The sequence below is a fragment of the Malurus melanocephalus genome, unplaced genomic scaffold (genome assembly GCF_030028575.1).
Source record: "Malurus melanocephalus ecotype Western Australia unplaced genomic scaffold, MMel_1.1 scaffold_62, whole genome shotgun sequence".
In the NCBI taxonomy this organism is placed as follows: domain Eukaryota; kingdom Metazoa; phylum Chordata; class Aves; order Passeriformes; family Maluridae; genus Malurus; species Malurus melanocephalus.
This window is the reverse complement of record NW_026623294.1, coordinates 2753074-2769505: the sequence shown is the minus strand read 5'-3', so window position 1 is coordinate 2769505 and position 16432 is coordinate 2753074. Positions and strand designations below refer to the sequence as shown.

Sequence of the window (16432 nt, the reverse complement as noted above, 5' to 3'; positions counted from 1 at the left end):
AGTAGTTAAGAGCACTAAGCTGTTTTTATTGATTYAARAATCTTTAGASATTCACATGTTAATTTKGTATGAAAAAGGTATTTTGCTACCTTTGTATCACTAGAATCTCCTTTATATCACCAGTAAAATTGATGAGAAGTGGTAGTTAGTATTTTTGAAGGGTWCTAGTATATGCTAATTAGAAATGCTACTTGTCATTGACACGTATTAAGAAATGTGGAAGAATGACCTATTAATGCCAGTTACTGACACCATTTAAAAATGGGTGTTTAATGCTGTTATGTAAAAAAGCATGTTAACAGAACAAGGTTGCTAAGTCAAGCACTCRAAAATTAGGGAATGGCAGAATTAAGTTTACCCATGTGCTCTGCATGGGTATGCATTGTGAAATGGTCTTTAATTACACCGTCATACTATTTTTTCCACAGGACTACCTCATTCAGTGCACAAGATGGACGGTGCTCACCGAATGGGTAGCTATTCAATATTTCTTTTTATCCTCATCATTCAGTGTGTGGCCCCATTCCTTACTCTTGCACACCATACAAACCCTGCCCTGAATAATGAATGAACTTCCTTGTGGGATTTTTGTATGGTGCTGTCATTGAATTTTAGTCATTTATAGACCTTAATTGTTCCTCATACCCCTATTTATAAAATGGGGGTAATGCTGCAGCTTTCTCATCTCTTGCTTGGAGTTTTATTATAGCTTGAAGTTTTTCTATAWTCAAAACTATTAACTAATTTTGAGCATTCTGTTTGAGAAGCCTAGGGCCTGATTTTGAGTAGGTATTACTTCAAAACMATGATTTCTAGAACTGGATTCATTGTAGTTTTAGTTGTTCTGTGAATGCTAATTATTTCTGTGAGTCAGCCACCCTTTAGATGTCCAGAAATGAGTAAAATGTATCACGATCATCTGTAAAAACTTGTTTCACAAAGTTCTGTGTGCTGATAGATGTGGCAGAAATAGGTTTTACTTTGCCAAAGTGATGTTCTGTGACATTAAGCACAACACATTTCCCTCTTTCCTTCCCAAGCTGTTGCTGCCTTCCTTACACCCCTCCCTAATGTTGCAGCARACAGGGCATAAACAGCTTGTTCACTGTGCAACCCTTCATCTTCAGTGTGTCGTCCATCCTGTGCACTGATTGAGGCAGGGGTCTTGTTGCTGGRCACAGGGCGGGTGGGGTGACAAAAACAATCTGAAAAAAAACCCGAAAAAAACAAACAAAACCCAACTGTGTAATTCAAGATTATTTTACTATGAGCACAGAAGGAAGTTGAAATAAGGATGCATAGGCAAACTTAATCTGACTTTTCCTAATTTGAGTGCTTGTCTTTGCAACCTTGACATTTTTTTCCGTAACTTCATTTGGATGTAATTTAACTTTCTGAAAAATAAAAATTATGAACTTGATAGACTTGTGACACTCCTCTGCCTCTCTCTTTTTCCCTCATAAAACTTGTCCTTGAAGGAGATTCGTATCTTTAGATTCAGGTCACATTTAGTTTCCACTGTAACTGTTAGTGATGGGTATTAGGATAACCTTATTTTYTGTGTATCATCTGGAGGGCAGTAGTGACTTACGTTACTGGTTATATGGTTGTCTCTTAAACTGTAAGAGGAGTTTGATTTAGAAGTAAGGGCTTCAATTCCAGACATACAGATGCGTTGTTTCTTGACAGTTTCAGAAGCAGTGCCCCTTCCCARCTAGTGCCTGCTTGAAATTCTTCACTCTTGTTCACACAGATGTCTTCTTTAGTGCCAGAAAGTAATTATTGACAGCAGGGATAAGCTTTTTTCCCCCTTCTCTCACAGATCCTGTGTCTAGTTTTGCTATAGCTCTARCAGTGGTGGATAAATGAATTGCAAAAGTGGCCCCAGACCTATAAAGCTGGGGGAAGGCTGCTTTGTTTCTGTGAACTGATACCTCCTCAGTCTTGCCAGCAGAAAGGATCTTGGGAAAAGCATGTCCAAAAGAGATGTCCAAAACTTGTGAAATCATGAAAAATTTGTGATACTGAATTTTAAGTAACGTCACTGAACACATAAAAAACTCAGGGTTTTTCCTAAGAACTGAGACAGATTTCATTAGAATAGCAAATCACCCATTAGAGCCCAAAGCCTTTACAAYTGATGGTTCTCCAAAAACAAATGCTAACTTTGTAAGTGGAACAGTGAAAATTCAGTTGCAGTTTAGTTTCTCCAGAACAGGTGACAGCTCTGTTGCAGGTAATGGTTGAATTGCTTGAGGAATCACTCTCAAGAGCTGTGAACCCCCCTGTGTGAGGGGTCCAGAAGTGACTTGTCATGAGTTATGAGAACTAGTGGCTCTGAGGAAAGGAGTATGGCACAAATACAATGGCAGATCAGTTACAGCTACTGTATAGAGCTAGGGGCACAGGAGCAGTATTCTCTCATTGCTCAGTGTTTAATAATTGTCTGTTTTGGCTAGTAGGTGATTTTTTCTAAGAAGCCTGCAAATGCTTATAAACAAGCAAAGCCTAAGATCTCTTTTACTTCAGGTAGTGATGAGTAAAAAATAGAAAGAATACTGTAACAGGTAACAAACGCCGTCAGATTACCTTATTCTTTCATTCTTTGAATGAAAGGTATTAATAGTAGTTTCCTTTTAAAAAAAAGGGAAAAAAGGAAATTATCTAGGCCTTAATACTGTCAGTGGTGAAAATAAGTGTGCAGAGAATGGCGACTCTTCAGTTTGAAAAGCCTGTGAGTGGAAAGTGAACACTAGTCCTCACAAATTTGAGACATGTCCTGAAAGAACGATCAGCGTCACTTTAGGGAAATACATTTCTTTATTTAGAAATATACCTTTTTCCTCTAGTCTGTACCAGAAACTGTTTTGGTTTTTGTAATATATTCTGTATCTCACTTAACAAAATTTGGTCCTCRTTATGACTAGAACCTGTAGGTGTTATGGTGCGTAGCATTGTAGACGTTACAAGAAATGCTAGTTCTTTTTGAAGTAAACATTATATTGGCCTTCTTATACACTGTTCTCCTAGACATTTTCATACATGAAGTGTATATATTGCAAACCCACAGATTTGTATTGTCCATGGATGTTCTTTGTTTATTTGTTTGTTTCTCTCCTGGTCTGGTGTTTTGGTGGGTTTTTTTATTGTTATTTTGTTTGTTTTTGTGTTTTTTTTCTTTTTTCTTTGTTGTTGTTTTTTGTTTTTGTTTTAGTTTTTTTCCTTTGTTTTTTATCATTATTTTTGAAGCCTTGACTCAGCAAGTGTCTGGAATTGGCTATGTGGTAGGTCCTTGTCTGTTGGTGATACTGAAAGATCGTACAGAATCTCAAAAGCTCATCCAAAATAAAAATTTGTGTATAAACCTAGTCTGTCTCTCTAAATSTAAAAAAGAARAAAAAAAGATTAGTTGCATTTCATATTTTATGCTTCTTTCATACAATTTTCCCAGGTAAACTTTTTGCACTGACGCTTTTCTTGATTTTTCAGAAGCAGAGCGCTCTGAGAGGAACACGTTTGCTGAAAGGCTGTCAGCTGTGGAAGCTATTGCAAATGCAATCTCTGTTGTGTCAAGTAATGGTCCAGGAAATAGGGCAGGATCATCAAGCAGCAGAAGGTAAACTGAGTAATGCTTTCTTCTTGTTTTCTGTGTTAACTTGTATTAACTTGTATTAACTTGTATTAACTTGTTTTCTTGTATTAACTTCAAGCTGTTACTAATTCTTTCCTTCAGTCCGGTTTAAGAGTCGGCCTCTGTTGGTAGTTTAAAATCGAATTTCACTTCTTTAACCACCAAATTAGAGCTCTAGTGGCTTTTTGAACCGTTTTTGGTGTGAGGACTAATGGTGGGATATTTCTAAACTATTCATGTTTTCTGAGGTTAATGCTTTGTCTGTCATTTGTGAAGCGGAAGTGTTCCTCCTTGTGGGAAAAGGGAATTTGAGGATAAGCTCTRGAGTTCTTTATCAAGAAGTATTAAGTATCACAGTTACCATCGCTGTGATGGTGCCCAGGCTTGTTTTAAGAGAATATCTGAGGGAGGTGGTTGCTTATGTAGATGAATCATACTGAGACCAACRTAACACCACTGGGGAAGAACTTTTTATTCTAAGCAGTGATTACATTTCTTAAAAAGAAATTCTTTCAAGACCTGTTCTTTATCCTTTCATTAACCTCTTCATGTAGTTAKATTTTAAAAAGCAGAAGCAGCAAGAGCAAGTCCTTGCAAAAGCTTAGCACCCTTGGCAATGAACTGAAAGGAATGTCAAACAGTGATAAGAATGCCCATCAGCTGCTGCCTGCAAGAGGCAGTGCTGTGGTGATTAGGAATGTGTTCTGAGCATAAATCTGACTTGRCACATTTCTGAGCGACTCCTCTTCCAAGGCTATTACATTCTGGTGCAACAAAATTTATAAAAAGTATTTCTTAGCTCATCCTTGTTTCTGCTGAAATAAMATAGGGATAAGAGGTGTTTGGTTTCCTTGTTCAGCGTGAAATTCTTCTTGAATATGTTCTTACTGTAAATGAAAATGACCATATTTCTGCCTTGGTTTTGTATTCAGTTTGAGATTAAGGGAAATGATGAGAAGATCCTTGAGAGCTGCTGGATTGGGCAGACATGAAGCTGGTGCTTCATCAAGTGATCACCAGGACCCAGTTTCTCCACCAATAGCTCCTCCCAGCTGGGTTCCAGATCCTCCTGCAATGGATCCAGGTAAGTCTGCATATATATCACTTCAGACTGTGGAAAGAGAGATTGACACAGGAACCAATGGCTTTTAAGGTGAATAACTTATTTTAGTCTCACACTGAAATCTGTCTAATGCCATTGATGTAGCAAGTGTCCATTGAGGTWACTAAGAATTTATGGAAGACTTAACATCTGTTTTTAAATCCAGTATGTGTGTTTCTAATGCTGGCRCCAAACTTCTGTGAAGTCTGCTTTGTAACGCTGAGTTACATTATGGACCTAGGAATGTGGCCGTTTGTGGGAAAGATTACCAGTTAAATACAGAAAACGTGCAGTGTTTTAGACATTGCAGCAAGAGCATGTTGTTAGGGATGTTTTTATGTATTGATATACATCCTGCTGTTCTGTTTACTGAAAGATGGTGACATTGATTTTATCCTGGCCCCCGCTGTGGGATCTCTTACCACAGCAGCGACTGGCACCAGCCAAGGACCCAGCACCTCCACAATACCAGGTGAGGACATACTGCTTACTTGATTATGCTTTAGAGCAAAAATTATCTCAAAAGCTGTCTTTGCTTGCACAGACTTTCTGCATAGGAAAATGCCTCTTCCTCTGATGAAGATTGGATTGAAGCAGAATTTCACAAGTATGCAGAAAGTAAATGGAACACCATACTATGTTTTATATAAAAACGTATCTGGGGAGTTACAAATATGTAAAACTATGGTAATCAGTATGAAATTGGGATTACCCTCTGTATTTCAAAATGTAATTTGGAACTGAAGTTTACAGTACTCCAGTGAAGTATTGCTGAAACCACTGWATTGCCAAGCTACTAATTATTCATCCCAGTGAATTACTGAATTACTTGCTTTTAGCAAGAAGTCATTTTTTGAGGAAAAACTGTTTCTCTGCAATTTTATTTTTCTTACTACAGGTCCTTCTACAGAACCATCTGTAGTGGAATCAAAGGATCGGAAGGCAAATGCTCATTTCATACTGAAATTGCTGTGTGATAGTGTTGTTCTACAACCTTACCTTCGAGAATTGCTGTCAGCTAAGTAAGGATTTTCATAGGAGTTCTCACGACCYTTGCTACTCTTATATCACCTGAAATCAATTAAAATAGAAGCCTTTTTAAAAAGGCTAGTCAAGAGCCTGTTAGTTAAAATGGAGAATGTTCGAGTACAGCTATATTGTGTCCTGCCATCCTTTTAAAGTATGTTTGTTCCACAGAAGTAAAGCAAATAAGAGTGCTTTTTCACTCTCTGGTTTTTCTGTTTGCGCAAGGTAGCTGTGCTAAGTTTTCAAATATTTGTGTCTTACATGTGCTGTTATACTGAAAAAATTCAGTGTTTTAACTTGTCTGTTGGGGTTTTTTTACCTAGGGATGCGAGAGGTATGACACCATTTATGTCAGCAGTTAGTGGCCGGGCATATCCTGCTGCAATTACAATTCTAGAAACTGCACAGAAAATTGCTAAAGGTACAACAGTTTTAGTAATTATTAGTGTGTGGTTTCCTTCTAAACTTTGTCATGTGTGCAGAGTCATTATTAACTCGGTAGGTTGCTGCATGTTTGGGAAATTTTGCTATTATGGAGTATCTCCTTTTTTGTAGTTTGTATATGGCAGTAGATTTTTATGAGTATTATTGGGTTTGTGTTCTTTATAGTCTTTTTGGCATTTCATTACTTTACAAACCAGTGGATTAAGGTATTATTTTTTGGTAGCACAAAGGCACCGCATGGAACTTTTTTCTTGAAATTGAAAAAAACCTGATATAATACAGTGATTGGCCAAGCTAGAGCCTGTTCCTGAAAAGACTTACATACAAAAAAATATTTTGCGACCCTCTTTTAATGTTGGTATTTAATTTTTAAAGAGAAATATGTGGAATTGAATWTAGGGAAAAACTTAAAGTGGATTAGACCTGTCACACCATAGTTCTGTAGGGCTGTGTGTAGAACAAGAACATTCTTTTTAAGAATATGGYCCATAATCCTTCAAAATGGTGATTCATTGAGTTTATTAAAATCTTAGTGAATGTAAAACTGGGAAAGAGATAATGGTTGTGTTTTTCAGACAGGAATTTGCAGTGGCTTCAATAAGAAATAATGTGACAAGCAGAAAGTTTTCTAAAAAAGCTCTAACAGGTTTTATTCAAACGTCTAATTCTGTATGAGATTTTGTAATGGSAAGCATCTGCCAAAAATGGATTTTTTAGTGGGTTTYGGTTATTTTTTCAGGTTGTTTTTAACACTGGTATTCTATTGATTATTTTAGCTGAAGCAACTTCCAGTGAAAAAGAAGATGATGTGTTTATGGGAATGGTTTGTCCTTCTGGTACAAATCCAGATGACTCTCCTTTGTATGTTTTGTGTTGTAATGATACATGCAGTTTTACCTGGACTGGTGCAGAACATATTAACCAAGTAAGCTTTTTTTAAAAAAAAGTAAATAGGAACGTGTTTTGATCATGTATTGTGCTAGTATACTAGTTTAATTTTTAAATAATTATTTGCATTGTTTAAATAACTGTAAYTTTTAAGTCTGGCTCCCCAGATTGCTCTGTAGTCTCAAAGCTGACTGTGTTCCTCCRAACATGGTTATTAATGGGTGTGGCTTTTCCCCTCTGGCTAACTTTGACAAGAATTTTGATGGACACAGCCCTTTGAAAACATTGAATATTCTAACTTAACAACTAAGTTTCACTTTCTAGAACTGACCTACTTCTAAGTTTAGCATCAATTTAAACAAGTGCAATTTTATTGTAACCTGATACACTGTGATATTGCAAGCACTGTAACAAAAAAAATATGCTTTTTTTTTAAGGATATATTTGAATGCCGCACATGTGGCCTATTGGAATCACTTTGTTGTTGCACAGAATGTGCAAGGGTCTGTCACAAAGGGCATGACTGCAAGTAAGTATTGTGTTGTGTTTCATATAATTAAATCAGTATTTTGTGGTTTCCTTTGTTTACTGATACATAATTTTTTCATTGTTTGAAGTGTTCCAAACTTAGAGAACAGAAGATTAATAAAATACTTTTGCTTCCACTCTATAAGATTTATTAATTAGATCAGCATTAAAAGAGTAACCTTAAGCGGTTTTGTACTTTCCACTTTGTAGTATTTAGAGTAAATGAATAATTCTCAAAGTGCATAATATTCTAAGAATATTGTATCTAAATAATATAGTGTTTTCATTTTGGGTGCCCCCCACAGTTTTATAAATCGTGATGACAGATCATTCTTGTGAATTTCTGGGAAGAAACCTAGCATGCTCATCTCTTAAAATCAACTGTAATAAAGGGAAAAGTGAGCAAAGAATCAAATCTCAGATAAACCTGGCCCAAAGCTTTGAACCTGCTTATGTTTTGTGCTGCAGTTACAGGGTGGAAATCCTACAGCATTAATATCCTAGCTATAATCTAACAAATACAGTAATAAACATATTCTCAGCACTGTATCAGTTATTGAGGTTTTACTGCATGTCRTGAGTATATTCAACTTTCTTCTATGGAGGCTATTTCAGGGAAGAGTAAATGATCTTGGCTGAGTTTTACTAAGGCAGTATTCAAAGCTCTGTAGTGAAACTGCCTTCTTAAGATGAGTGTAGGAAACAYGGATGACCAGTGTCAAGTGCTGCCATGTATGAAATCTGTATTTCTCTTTTGTAGGCTAGATTTTGGCATTTTGCTGCTATCAGAAACAAAACACTCCAGAAGGAATCGAAGTGTGCACACTAACACCCTCAACTTGTGTAGAAAAGATWTGGTATATACTACTGAGCAGTGTTGCAGTTTACCTTTTCTGTTTCTTGTAGGCTCAAACGAACATCCCCAACAGCCTACTGTGATTGCTGGGAAAAGTGCAAGTGTAAAACACTAATTGCTGGACAAAAGTCTGCTCGCCTTGATCTTCTTTACCGTCTGCTTACCACCACAAACCTTGTTACCATGCCAAATAGCAGGCAAGTTCATATTAGCATTGAGAGGGCAGAATTTTTTAAATTATTTTTGTAAATAAGTCTGAAATATCSTATTTTTTCTCTAATGTTTTTTTCATTACAGGGGAGAACATCTGCTGTTGTTTTTAGTACAGACAGTTGCCAGGCAAACTGTAGAACACTGCCAGTACAGACCACCTAGAATCAGGGAAGATCGTAATCGTAAAACTGCAAATCCTGAAGGTAAGATCTGTTTCAGTGAAATAAATGGCAAATTCCATTTTTCAGAACCTCTTTCTTATACTGTTTTTTTTTCTTTGTCTTTTTAGATTCTGATATGCCTGATCATGATTTAGAACCTCCACGTTTTGCCCAGCTAGCTCTGGAACGTGTTTTACAGGACTGGAATGCACTGAAGTCCATGATCATGTTTGGCTCCCAGGAGAATAAAGACCCGTGTGTATTTATAGTTGTAAATGCAAAGTTAAATCTGGTATTTGAGACCTGCTGACTTATATAAATTTATTTCCTTTCTTTTTGTTTTTTCCAAGTCTTAGTGCAAGCAGTAGGATAGGTCATCTTTTGCCTGAAGAGCAAGTTTACCTTAATCAACAAAGTGGAACTATTCGCTTGGACTGTTTTACACACTGCCTTATTGTCAAATGTACAGCAGACATTTTGGTAAGCACTCTTAGCCATGTTTTACGTAGTTTTTCTGAACAATAGGATATTTTAAAGTATTGCAGGTTATGCACTTGGAGACTAATTAGAAATGAACAGATTAATCTTGGTTTTGTCAATTTATACTTTTATGACTGTGATCTCTTTTTGAATCTTAATCTCTGAATGTTTCATGCTTTGAAATGACACACAACTAATGGGCTGTAATGACCTCTTTCTTCAGCTGTTAGATACTTTGCTGGGTACTCTGGTAAAGGAATTGCAAAACAAGTATACTCCAGGACGCAGAGAAGAAGCTATTGCTGTTACAATGAGATTTCTACGTTCTGTGGCAAGAGTGTTTGTCATTCTTAGTGTGGAGATGGCTTCCTCCAAAAAGAAAAAGTAGGTAGTGAAGACATGTGGGTTTTTTTTTCCTTTATTTAAAATTTGTTTTTCTTATAAAATTAGTTTATAGAAACCAACAGTAGGCAGAAACATCTGAATTTTTTTGTGGTCTGTAGACAGATCTGGAAAGATGCAAATCTCAAGATTGCAGAATGCTGCTGGTATATCATGTAATTTCTTGTTAAACTTGCAGTTCATACTTAACCTTTCTGTTTACACTGTTAGGGTTTTTGAAAATAAGTTTTTTTAATATATTAAAATTACAGTGTATGGTTGTTTGTCAGTAGCAGATGTAGATATCAAGCCTTAGTCTGGAATTATTGAATGATACATGCTTTTCACTGACTTGAATAGCTGCATATTGTTTCTGTACACACAAATACATGTTAAAGATGATTTTTTGAGAAAAATTTAGTACAATCAATATTTCCATGAGGTTTTTGGGGAAAAAATGTGTTTGACCTTTATATTTCTGCATTTTTTCCACCAGCAATTTTATTCCACAGCCAATTGGAAAATGCAAACGTGTATTCCAGGCGTTACTGCCCTATGCTGTTGAAGAGTTGTGCAATGTAGCAGAATCTCTAATTATTCCAGTCAGGATGGGAATTGCACGTCCTACAGCACCCTTTACTCTAGCTAGCACAAGTATAGATGCCATGCAGGGAAGTGAAGAGCTGTTTTCTGTGGAGCCTCTGCCACCCAGACCATCATCTGACCAGTCTAGCAGGTAAAACTTGGTAAAACTTACTATTTGTCCTTTTTGAATATTTGTTAAAGGTGATTTTATTTTGGTGTTTTTGTTAGCTTTCCATTAAATGATATCCAGAGGTCAAAATCTACTTTTTTTGAGAGTTTATTTTTATATATTTTTCTGTTAAGTTCTAGTCAATCTCAGTCATCCTATATCATAAGGAATCCCCAGCAAAGACGAATCAGCCAGTCACAACCAGTTCGTGGCAGGGATGAAGAACAAGATGATATTGTTTCAGCTGATGTAGAAGAGGTCAGTTTTCYTTTTTGTTATTATTTTTTCTCCTCAGTGTGGCACACCTAATGCATGAACCCATTCTGTAACATCTGAACCTGAAATCCATGCATCAAGACCCYTGATTTGCAAAAGATGTTGAGTWGTACKTAATGAAATTCAACAGTGCTGTAAGCAAGCATTCTTTAAWTGAACTTTATAATWKTTTTGTGTTCTATTCTCTGTGTTAAAAAAAATTTAGTCTTTCAACACAATGCTGTTTTATGTAGGTCCTATTAGAAAGTTAGAGGTTCTTTTAGCAGATGATACCTGTTCAGTATTTAGAAACTAATTCTCAGTTTTTTAGTCAGTTTTATCCTTGTAGCATTAAAATCTAACATCCAAGGCTGTTTTATTTGTGCATGTGATTTTTTTTCCCATAACACTGAGCCGTACAGCCATGTACAGCTACTGTGGCTGCAAGTTCCTTTTTTATTCACATTAGTTCAATTTKGAGGTCATCTTTCTGAGATGTGTTTTCTAAAATCAAACTTCAYACTCTGTTTTGGAAAACACATGAATTCTCTGATACTGAAGATATCTGGCATAAAATTACAATGCTCTTTCTAGGTTGAGGTGGTTGAGGGGGTGGCTGGTGAAGAAGACCATCATGATGAACAGGAAGAACACGGTGAAGAAAATGCTGAAGCAGAAGGACAGCATGATGAGCATGATGAGGATGGTATGTATCATGTACATCCTGCACATTTACTGCTTGAATGAGGAAACTGTACATCAAAAAGAAAAACATCTTTGGAGTCACGAGTGATAGTGATTTRGGAAATTTGCACAAGTACAGAGAATCCAAGGGTTCCAGACTGCTGATCTTATAGAGGAAGATGAGTAAAATTATAGATAATGTGTACAAGTACATAAACTTTTTCTGATTGAGGAGAAGACATCAAGATCCCAAAAGGGACCAGATGTTATTATATTCTTGTTTAACAATGTATTTTGCCTTTTATATTTGCTACTGTAAAATGTTGTTGACATAAAGTACTTAAAGAGCTAAAAAACAGCTTGGCTCTTGTATAGCTGATGATACAATCATGGTTATGATAGATGTGTTCTCAAAAGGGATTTGAATCTTGGTGAGCTAGTTCTCAGGCTAATCACAGAATACTAAATTATGGTTCAATATTTTATAGACAAAATCAATCCTGTATGAAAATGTTAGATATTAATATGGCTTGTCTTGTGTTACTTAGTTTGAAATTAGATGGCCCAAAGCTATGATTAAGMAAAAAAATTACCTTCTTCTCTTTCTGACTGTGCTTTGGTGTTTCTAGTCAATCCATTTACCGTACAGTAAATCTGTTTACTGATTTGCTGAATATTCAAATATTTAATTCTCAAAGCTTAAAACTGGAATAGAATCTGTATATTTAATTAGATTTTTTTAAAGTTTTCAAGTATTCCTTAAATACTAGTTGAAACAGSATATGGTAAATTGTCCTAGTACATGTGTATGAAGAGTTGTGGAGTCTTTTGGCTTGAATGACTAATTTTGAATCCTAAACGTCTTTATTTTCATTTTGTGTTGGATGTACATGTACAATACAGAGTGAGAGTGAGTTGCTAATTGCTGGAAAATAAGAAAACATGCTCCATGTATTGTGGGGTGTCTACACTGCTTTTATGATCCTCCTCCCCACTCATATTTATTAACTTTTTCTATAGTAAGAGGGCCTGGGGTTTGTTTAATATGTCTTACATGAGTCACTACAGTAACTGTATTTYAGTCTTCTAAACATGAGATGTTTTRTCCATTGTTTTTGCAGGCAGTGATATGGAGTTGGATTTGCTAGCTGCTGCTGAAACAGAAAGTGACAGTGAGAGTAACCACAGTAACCAGGACAATGCCAGTGGGCGCAGAAGTGTTGTCACTGCAGCTACTGCTGGGTCAGAAGCAGGTACACTGCATCTTTTTGGATTTAATCTGGCTGGTTAAATTTAGATRCTAGGTGTAAGCACCATCCTCCTTCCCCCGATTTCCTTTGTTCCAATAGTAAGGTACTGTGCACACTTTTTGGACAAGGAAATGCATGTTCTCATTTACTTTCAGGTGTAGAAGTTCAAAACAATGGTTTGCAGTTTAAATCAATACACAAAATCTGAGCGATCATTGTACAGCTTTTTGAGACCAACTTCTTTATGTCCTGGTTGGGAACATAATTTTTAGAATTCTGTTCTATGGGTAAAATTAGTGAAGAATTTTAAAATCAGATTACTTCTYAATTTATATTTTAACGTGTAAATAATCATACTTTTTCATTACACCTATGGATAATTAGCAATATGTYATAAGCGTGATTTATTGAACATTTTCAGTAGTGGTACTTGAACTGTTTTAGATGTATATTGGACTGCTACACTGTAGTATAATGTAGTTGCCCATGGAAGAAGTCTGCTATGTTGACATGATACATRTGTAAGTGCCCAGATGTGGAGATGTCAGTTATTGCTTGTTTTTCTTGACAGGAGCTAGCAGTGTTCCAGCATTTTTTTCTGAAGATGACTCTCAGTCAAATGATTCCAGTGACTCTGATAGCAGCAGCAGTCAGAGTGATGACATAGAGCAGGAGACCTTCATGCTTGATGAGCCTCTGGAGAGAACCACAAATAGCTCCCATGCCAATGGTGCTGCCCAGGCTCCCCGTTCCATGCAGTGGGCAGTACGGAATACCCAAAACCAGAGGACTACCAGCACAGCTCCCTCTAGTACGTCAACGCCAGCAGGCAAGTCTGAGTAAATTGCATGCATGAATGCCAGCTGGCTCTGGCTTTGTTCCTTCCTCTGCTTTTGTTTATTCTCTTAAGGATGAAATCTTATCTCTTTGTTGTACTGCTGACCTATCTTGTCTAGAACTTCCAGTTCTAGTTTTGAATTTTAAAAAATGAAAAGATCTGTTGCAGTTAAGATCTGAGTGTGGTTACTGTAGTTAGTAATTTTTTACTAATTACAATTGTCATGTCAGTAATATTTACAAGTTAATTTCTGGAAATATTGATTATATCAATCAGTACATAAAACGCGTAGCAAAGATTAGAAGAGTTCATTAATAYCATCTCTTCTTTTATGTTTAGCAAGTTCAGCGGGGTTGATTTATATTGATCCATCAAACCTGCGTCGGAGTGGTACCATCAGTACAAGTGCTGCYGCAGCAGCTGCAGCGCTTGAGGCCAGCAATGCCAGCAGCTATTTAACATCTGCCAGCAGCTTAGCGAGAGCGTACAGTATTGTGATCCGGCAGATATCTGATCTGATGGGTCTGATTCCCAAATACAATCACTTGGTATACTCCCAGATTCCAGCGGCAGTGAAGCTGACTTATCAAGATGCAGTTAACTTGCAGGTAAGAAYATGGAAATTTTGGTTACAGAGAAACATACTTTCAATACAGCTAGGTTTTCTTAGGTAAAATTATAGAACTGTTGAGATTGAAAGTGACCTCTGTGTATTAGCTAGGCTAAATTTCAGTGAAGGTCAACAGGAGAAGGCTGCTCAGGACTGTCTGGTTAGGTTTTGAGTATCTCCAGGGGTAGAGATTGCACAGCTGCTCTGAACAACCTGTTAAGTGTTTGACAGGTCTCACAATAAAAGAGGATTTTTCTTGAGTTTAAAGGGACTTTCCAAGTATTTCAATTTGTGTCTGTTGCCACTTGTCCCTTCACTGGGTATCACTAAGAAAATTGTGACTTTTTATACATCATACCTTTTTGTCAGGTATTTATACACACTGATAAGTTCCTACTGAATTTGTTTCCTCAGTGTAAATTGTCCCAGCACTCTTAGCCTCTTCTTATGTTAAGAGAGAGTGTGGGCTAAAGTGACTATGGTTACTTACTCCATTAACTTTGTAGTATTTCATATACAAATATTCTTTCAAAGAAGGAACTTATGTTGATTTTGTTTAAACAATGTCTGACTGATAGGAATTAATAGTTACGTGAGAGTTGACCAGTGATTTCTGCTAGGGATCTATTGCCATATTCTATTTGACATGAACTGTTGACTATACAAAAAGGAAGTTAGTAAGGGCCACATAATTAAATGAAATAAAAGATTTGTGCAGGTAAATGTACTATTCACTGTCCCTTCCTTCAGGGACATGGTCATAATTTCCTGGTTAGGCACTTTTTTTTATACAGTGTTCTTGACTGTTTTTGAAAGCATATGTAAAATGCATCTGTAGAGAAAATGCATGTCAGCAGTCTTCCCCTTCATGTACTGACATTGGTTTCAGAGGCTGACAGTGCTGGAGGGATCCAGAGTGTTCAGAAAGTATGTACCAATTGTACATGGGCACAGTGAAAGGGTAAAATCATATGTACTGAATTTAGTRTAGAAGTCAGCTGTCAGAATAACACATCTGCTTTATAGGGGCAAGAAACCAAGGGATCCTCTTTTCTGTTAGTGGGGCTGTGAAGTGATAKGAAAACCTGATGACAATATATTTACTTGTAATTGAGCCACATGATTTTTGTATGGCTCTGCTTTCACATTGTGATGTAAGGGAAATTCTGATTTGGGAGAGGAAGATTGCAAAGRTATTCTGTGATCAAACACTGGGGTAAATATACAAGGAAATAAATAAGAGTATGTAATTTTATTACAGAGGAGGCTAAAATAATTTTCTGTTCAGGAGATTCTTAATGGGAAAAGTGAACAGGAGGTCTGTCCAGCTGAGGCAGCAAGATGTTTGTATTATCACATGAAAGCTGAGCAGAGGAGGTTTTGTTTGGACATAGAAACGGGATTGAGACAGGATTTTGTTAGTTAAGTGCGTTAGAAGTGAGAGATATTTTTGAAGACCAGAATGCAGAGGAATGAAGAAAGCAGATTGATGTTGGATCAAAAAATTGAACAGGTTAATGGGGTTTGCAGATGGCAAGAAAAGCAGGCTGCAGAACTAGCGGTGGGAACAGGTGAAGAAAAGATGAGACCRGGAGGCGAGGATTGCATGCAGACATAGTTCTCTGTGCAGCTCTTAATTTTGTTGTCTTCAMTGAGTAGTTATTTGCAAGGGGTGAAGACTGGTGAAAGATCTGGCTGRTGAATTCCACAGCAGGATGAGGGCTTTTAAAGCTAATAGGAAATTAGGGAATTAAGCTAAAATTGCCAAGTTGTGTGCACCTGGGAGGTGCTAAGTGGTCATAAGGGGAGGGGAGTAGAAGAGAAGCCAAAAATAGAGAGATGGCGAGAATGCCTTATAGATACCAAAATACTAAGTGATGGGAGCTGCATACCACCACAGTAAATCAGTAGTCTTAGCAGAGCTTTCACAAACTGATCATCAGCCATTCTTAAACATGATTTTACAGTCTCTTTGTAGAGAATCAGGTGGAGGCTTATGTTAAGATTTCATTCTCATCATCTAGTTCTGTTCGCAAAACTAATTAAATCTGATTTTCTAAGAATTATGTCGAAGAAAAGCTTATTCCTACTTGGAATTGGATGGTCAGTATCATGGATTCTACTGAAGCTCAGCTGCGTTACGGTTCGGCATTGTCATCTGCTGGTGATCCTGGGCATCCAAATCACCCTCTCCATGCTTCTCAGAACTCAGCTAGAAGGGAAAGGATGACAGCCCGTGAGGAAGCCAGCTTAAGAACACTTGAGGGAAGAAGGTACGAAAATAGTTTGATTATTTCATGCAATATGAATTAACCAGTTTTATAGTCAAAT

General features: G+C 36.8%; 1 protein-coding gene across 9 annotated transcripts in view; it reads left to right on the top strand.

The window, feature by feature from the left end:
• The window catches only part of UBR5 (ubiquitin protein ligase E3 component n-recognin 5), an 83057-nt gene that overhangs the window by 52123 nt on the left and 14502 nt on the right, over window positions 1–16432 (top strand). For 5 of the 9 annotated variants that reach the window (XM_057366299.1, XM_057366296.1, XM_057366303.1 and 2 more), the window contains 20 exons: window positions 429–473; window positions 3490–3616; window positions 4564–4715; window positions 5110–5205; window positions 5632–5755; window positions 6083–6180; window positions 6980–7128; window positions 7529–7620; window positions 8526–8672; window positions 8773–8891; window positions 8978–9104; window positions 9200–9329; window positions 9553–9713; window positions 10207–10446; window positions 10599–10722; window positions 11314–11425; window positions 12525–12656; window positions 13225–13482; window positions 13831–14099; window positions 16163–16374. In XM_057366299.1, coding sequence (XP_057222282.1) covers window positions 429–473; window positions 3490–3616; window positions 4564–4715; window positions 5110–5205; window positions 5632–5755; window positions 6083–6180; window positions 6980–7128; window positions 7529–7620; window positions 8526–8672; window positions 8773–8891; window positions 8978–9104; window positions 9200–9329; window positions 9553–9713; window positions 10207–10446; window positions 10599–10722; window positions 11314–11425; window positions 12525–12656; window positions 13225–13482; window positions 13831–14099; window positions 16163–16374 — 2914 coding nt within the window. The remainder of the gene's footprint in view (window positions 1–428; window positions 474–3489; window positions 3617–4563; window positions 4716–5109; window positions 5206–5631; window positions 5756–6082; window positions 6181–6979; window positions 7129–7528; window positions 7621–8525; window positions 8673–8772; window positions 8892–8977; window positions 9105–9199; window positions 9330–9552; window positions 9714–10206; window positions 10447–10598; window positions 10723–11313; window positions 11426–12524; window positions 12657–13224; window positions 13483–13830; window positions 14100–16162; window positions 16375–16432) is intronic. The other 4 variants (XM_057366302.1, XM_057366300.1, XM_057366301.1 and 1 more) reach the window with 3 other exon arrangements.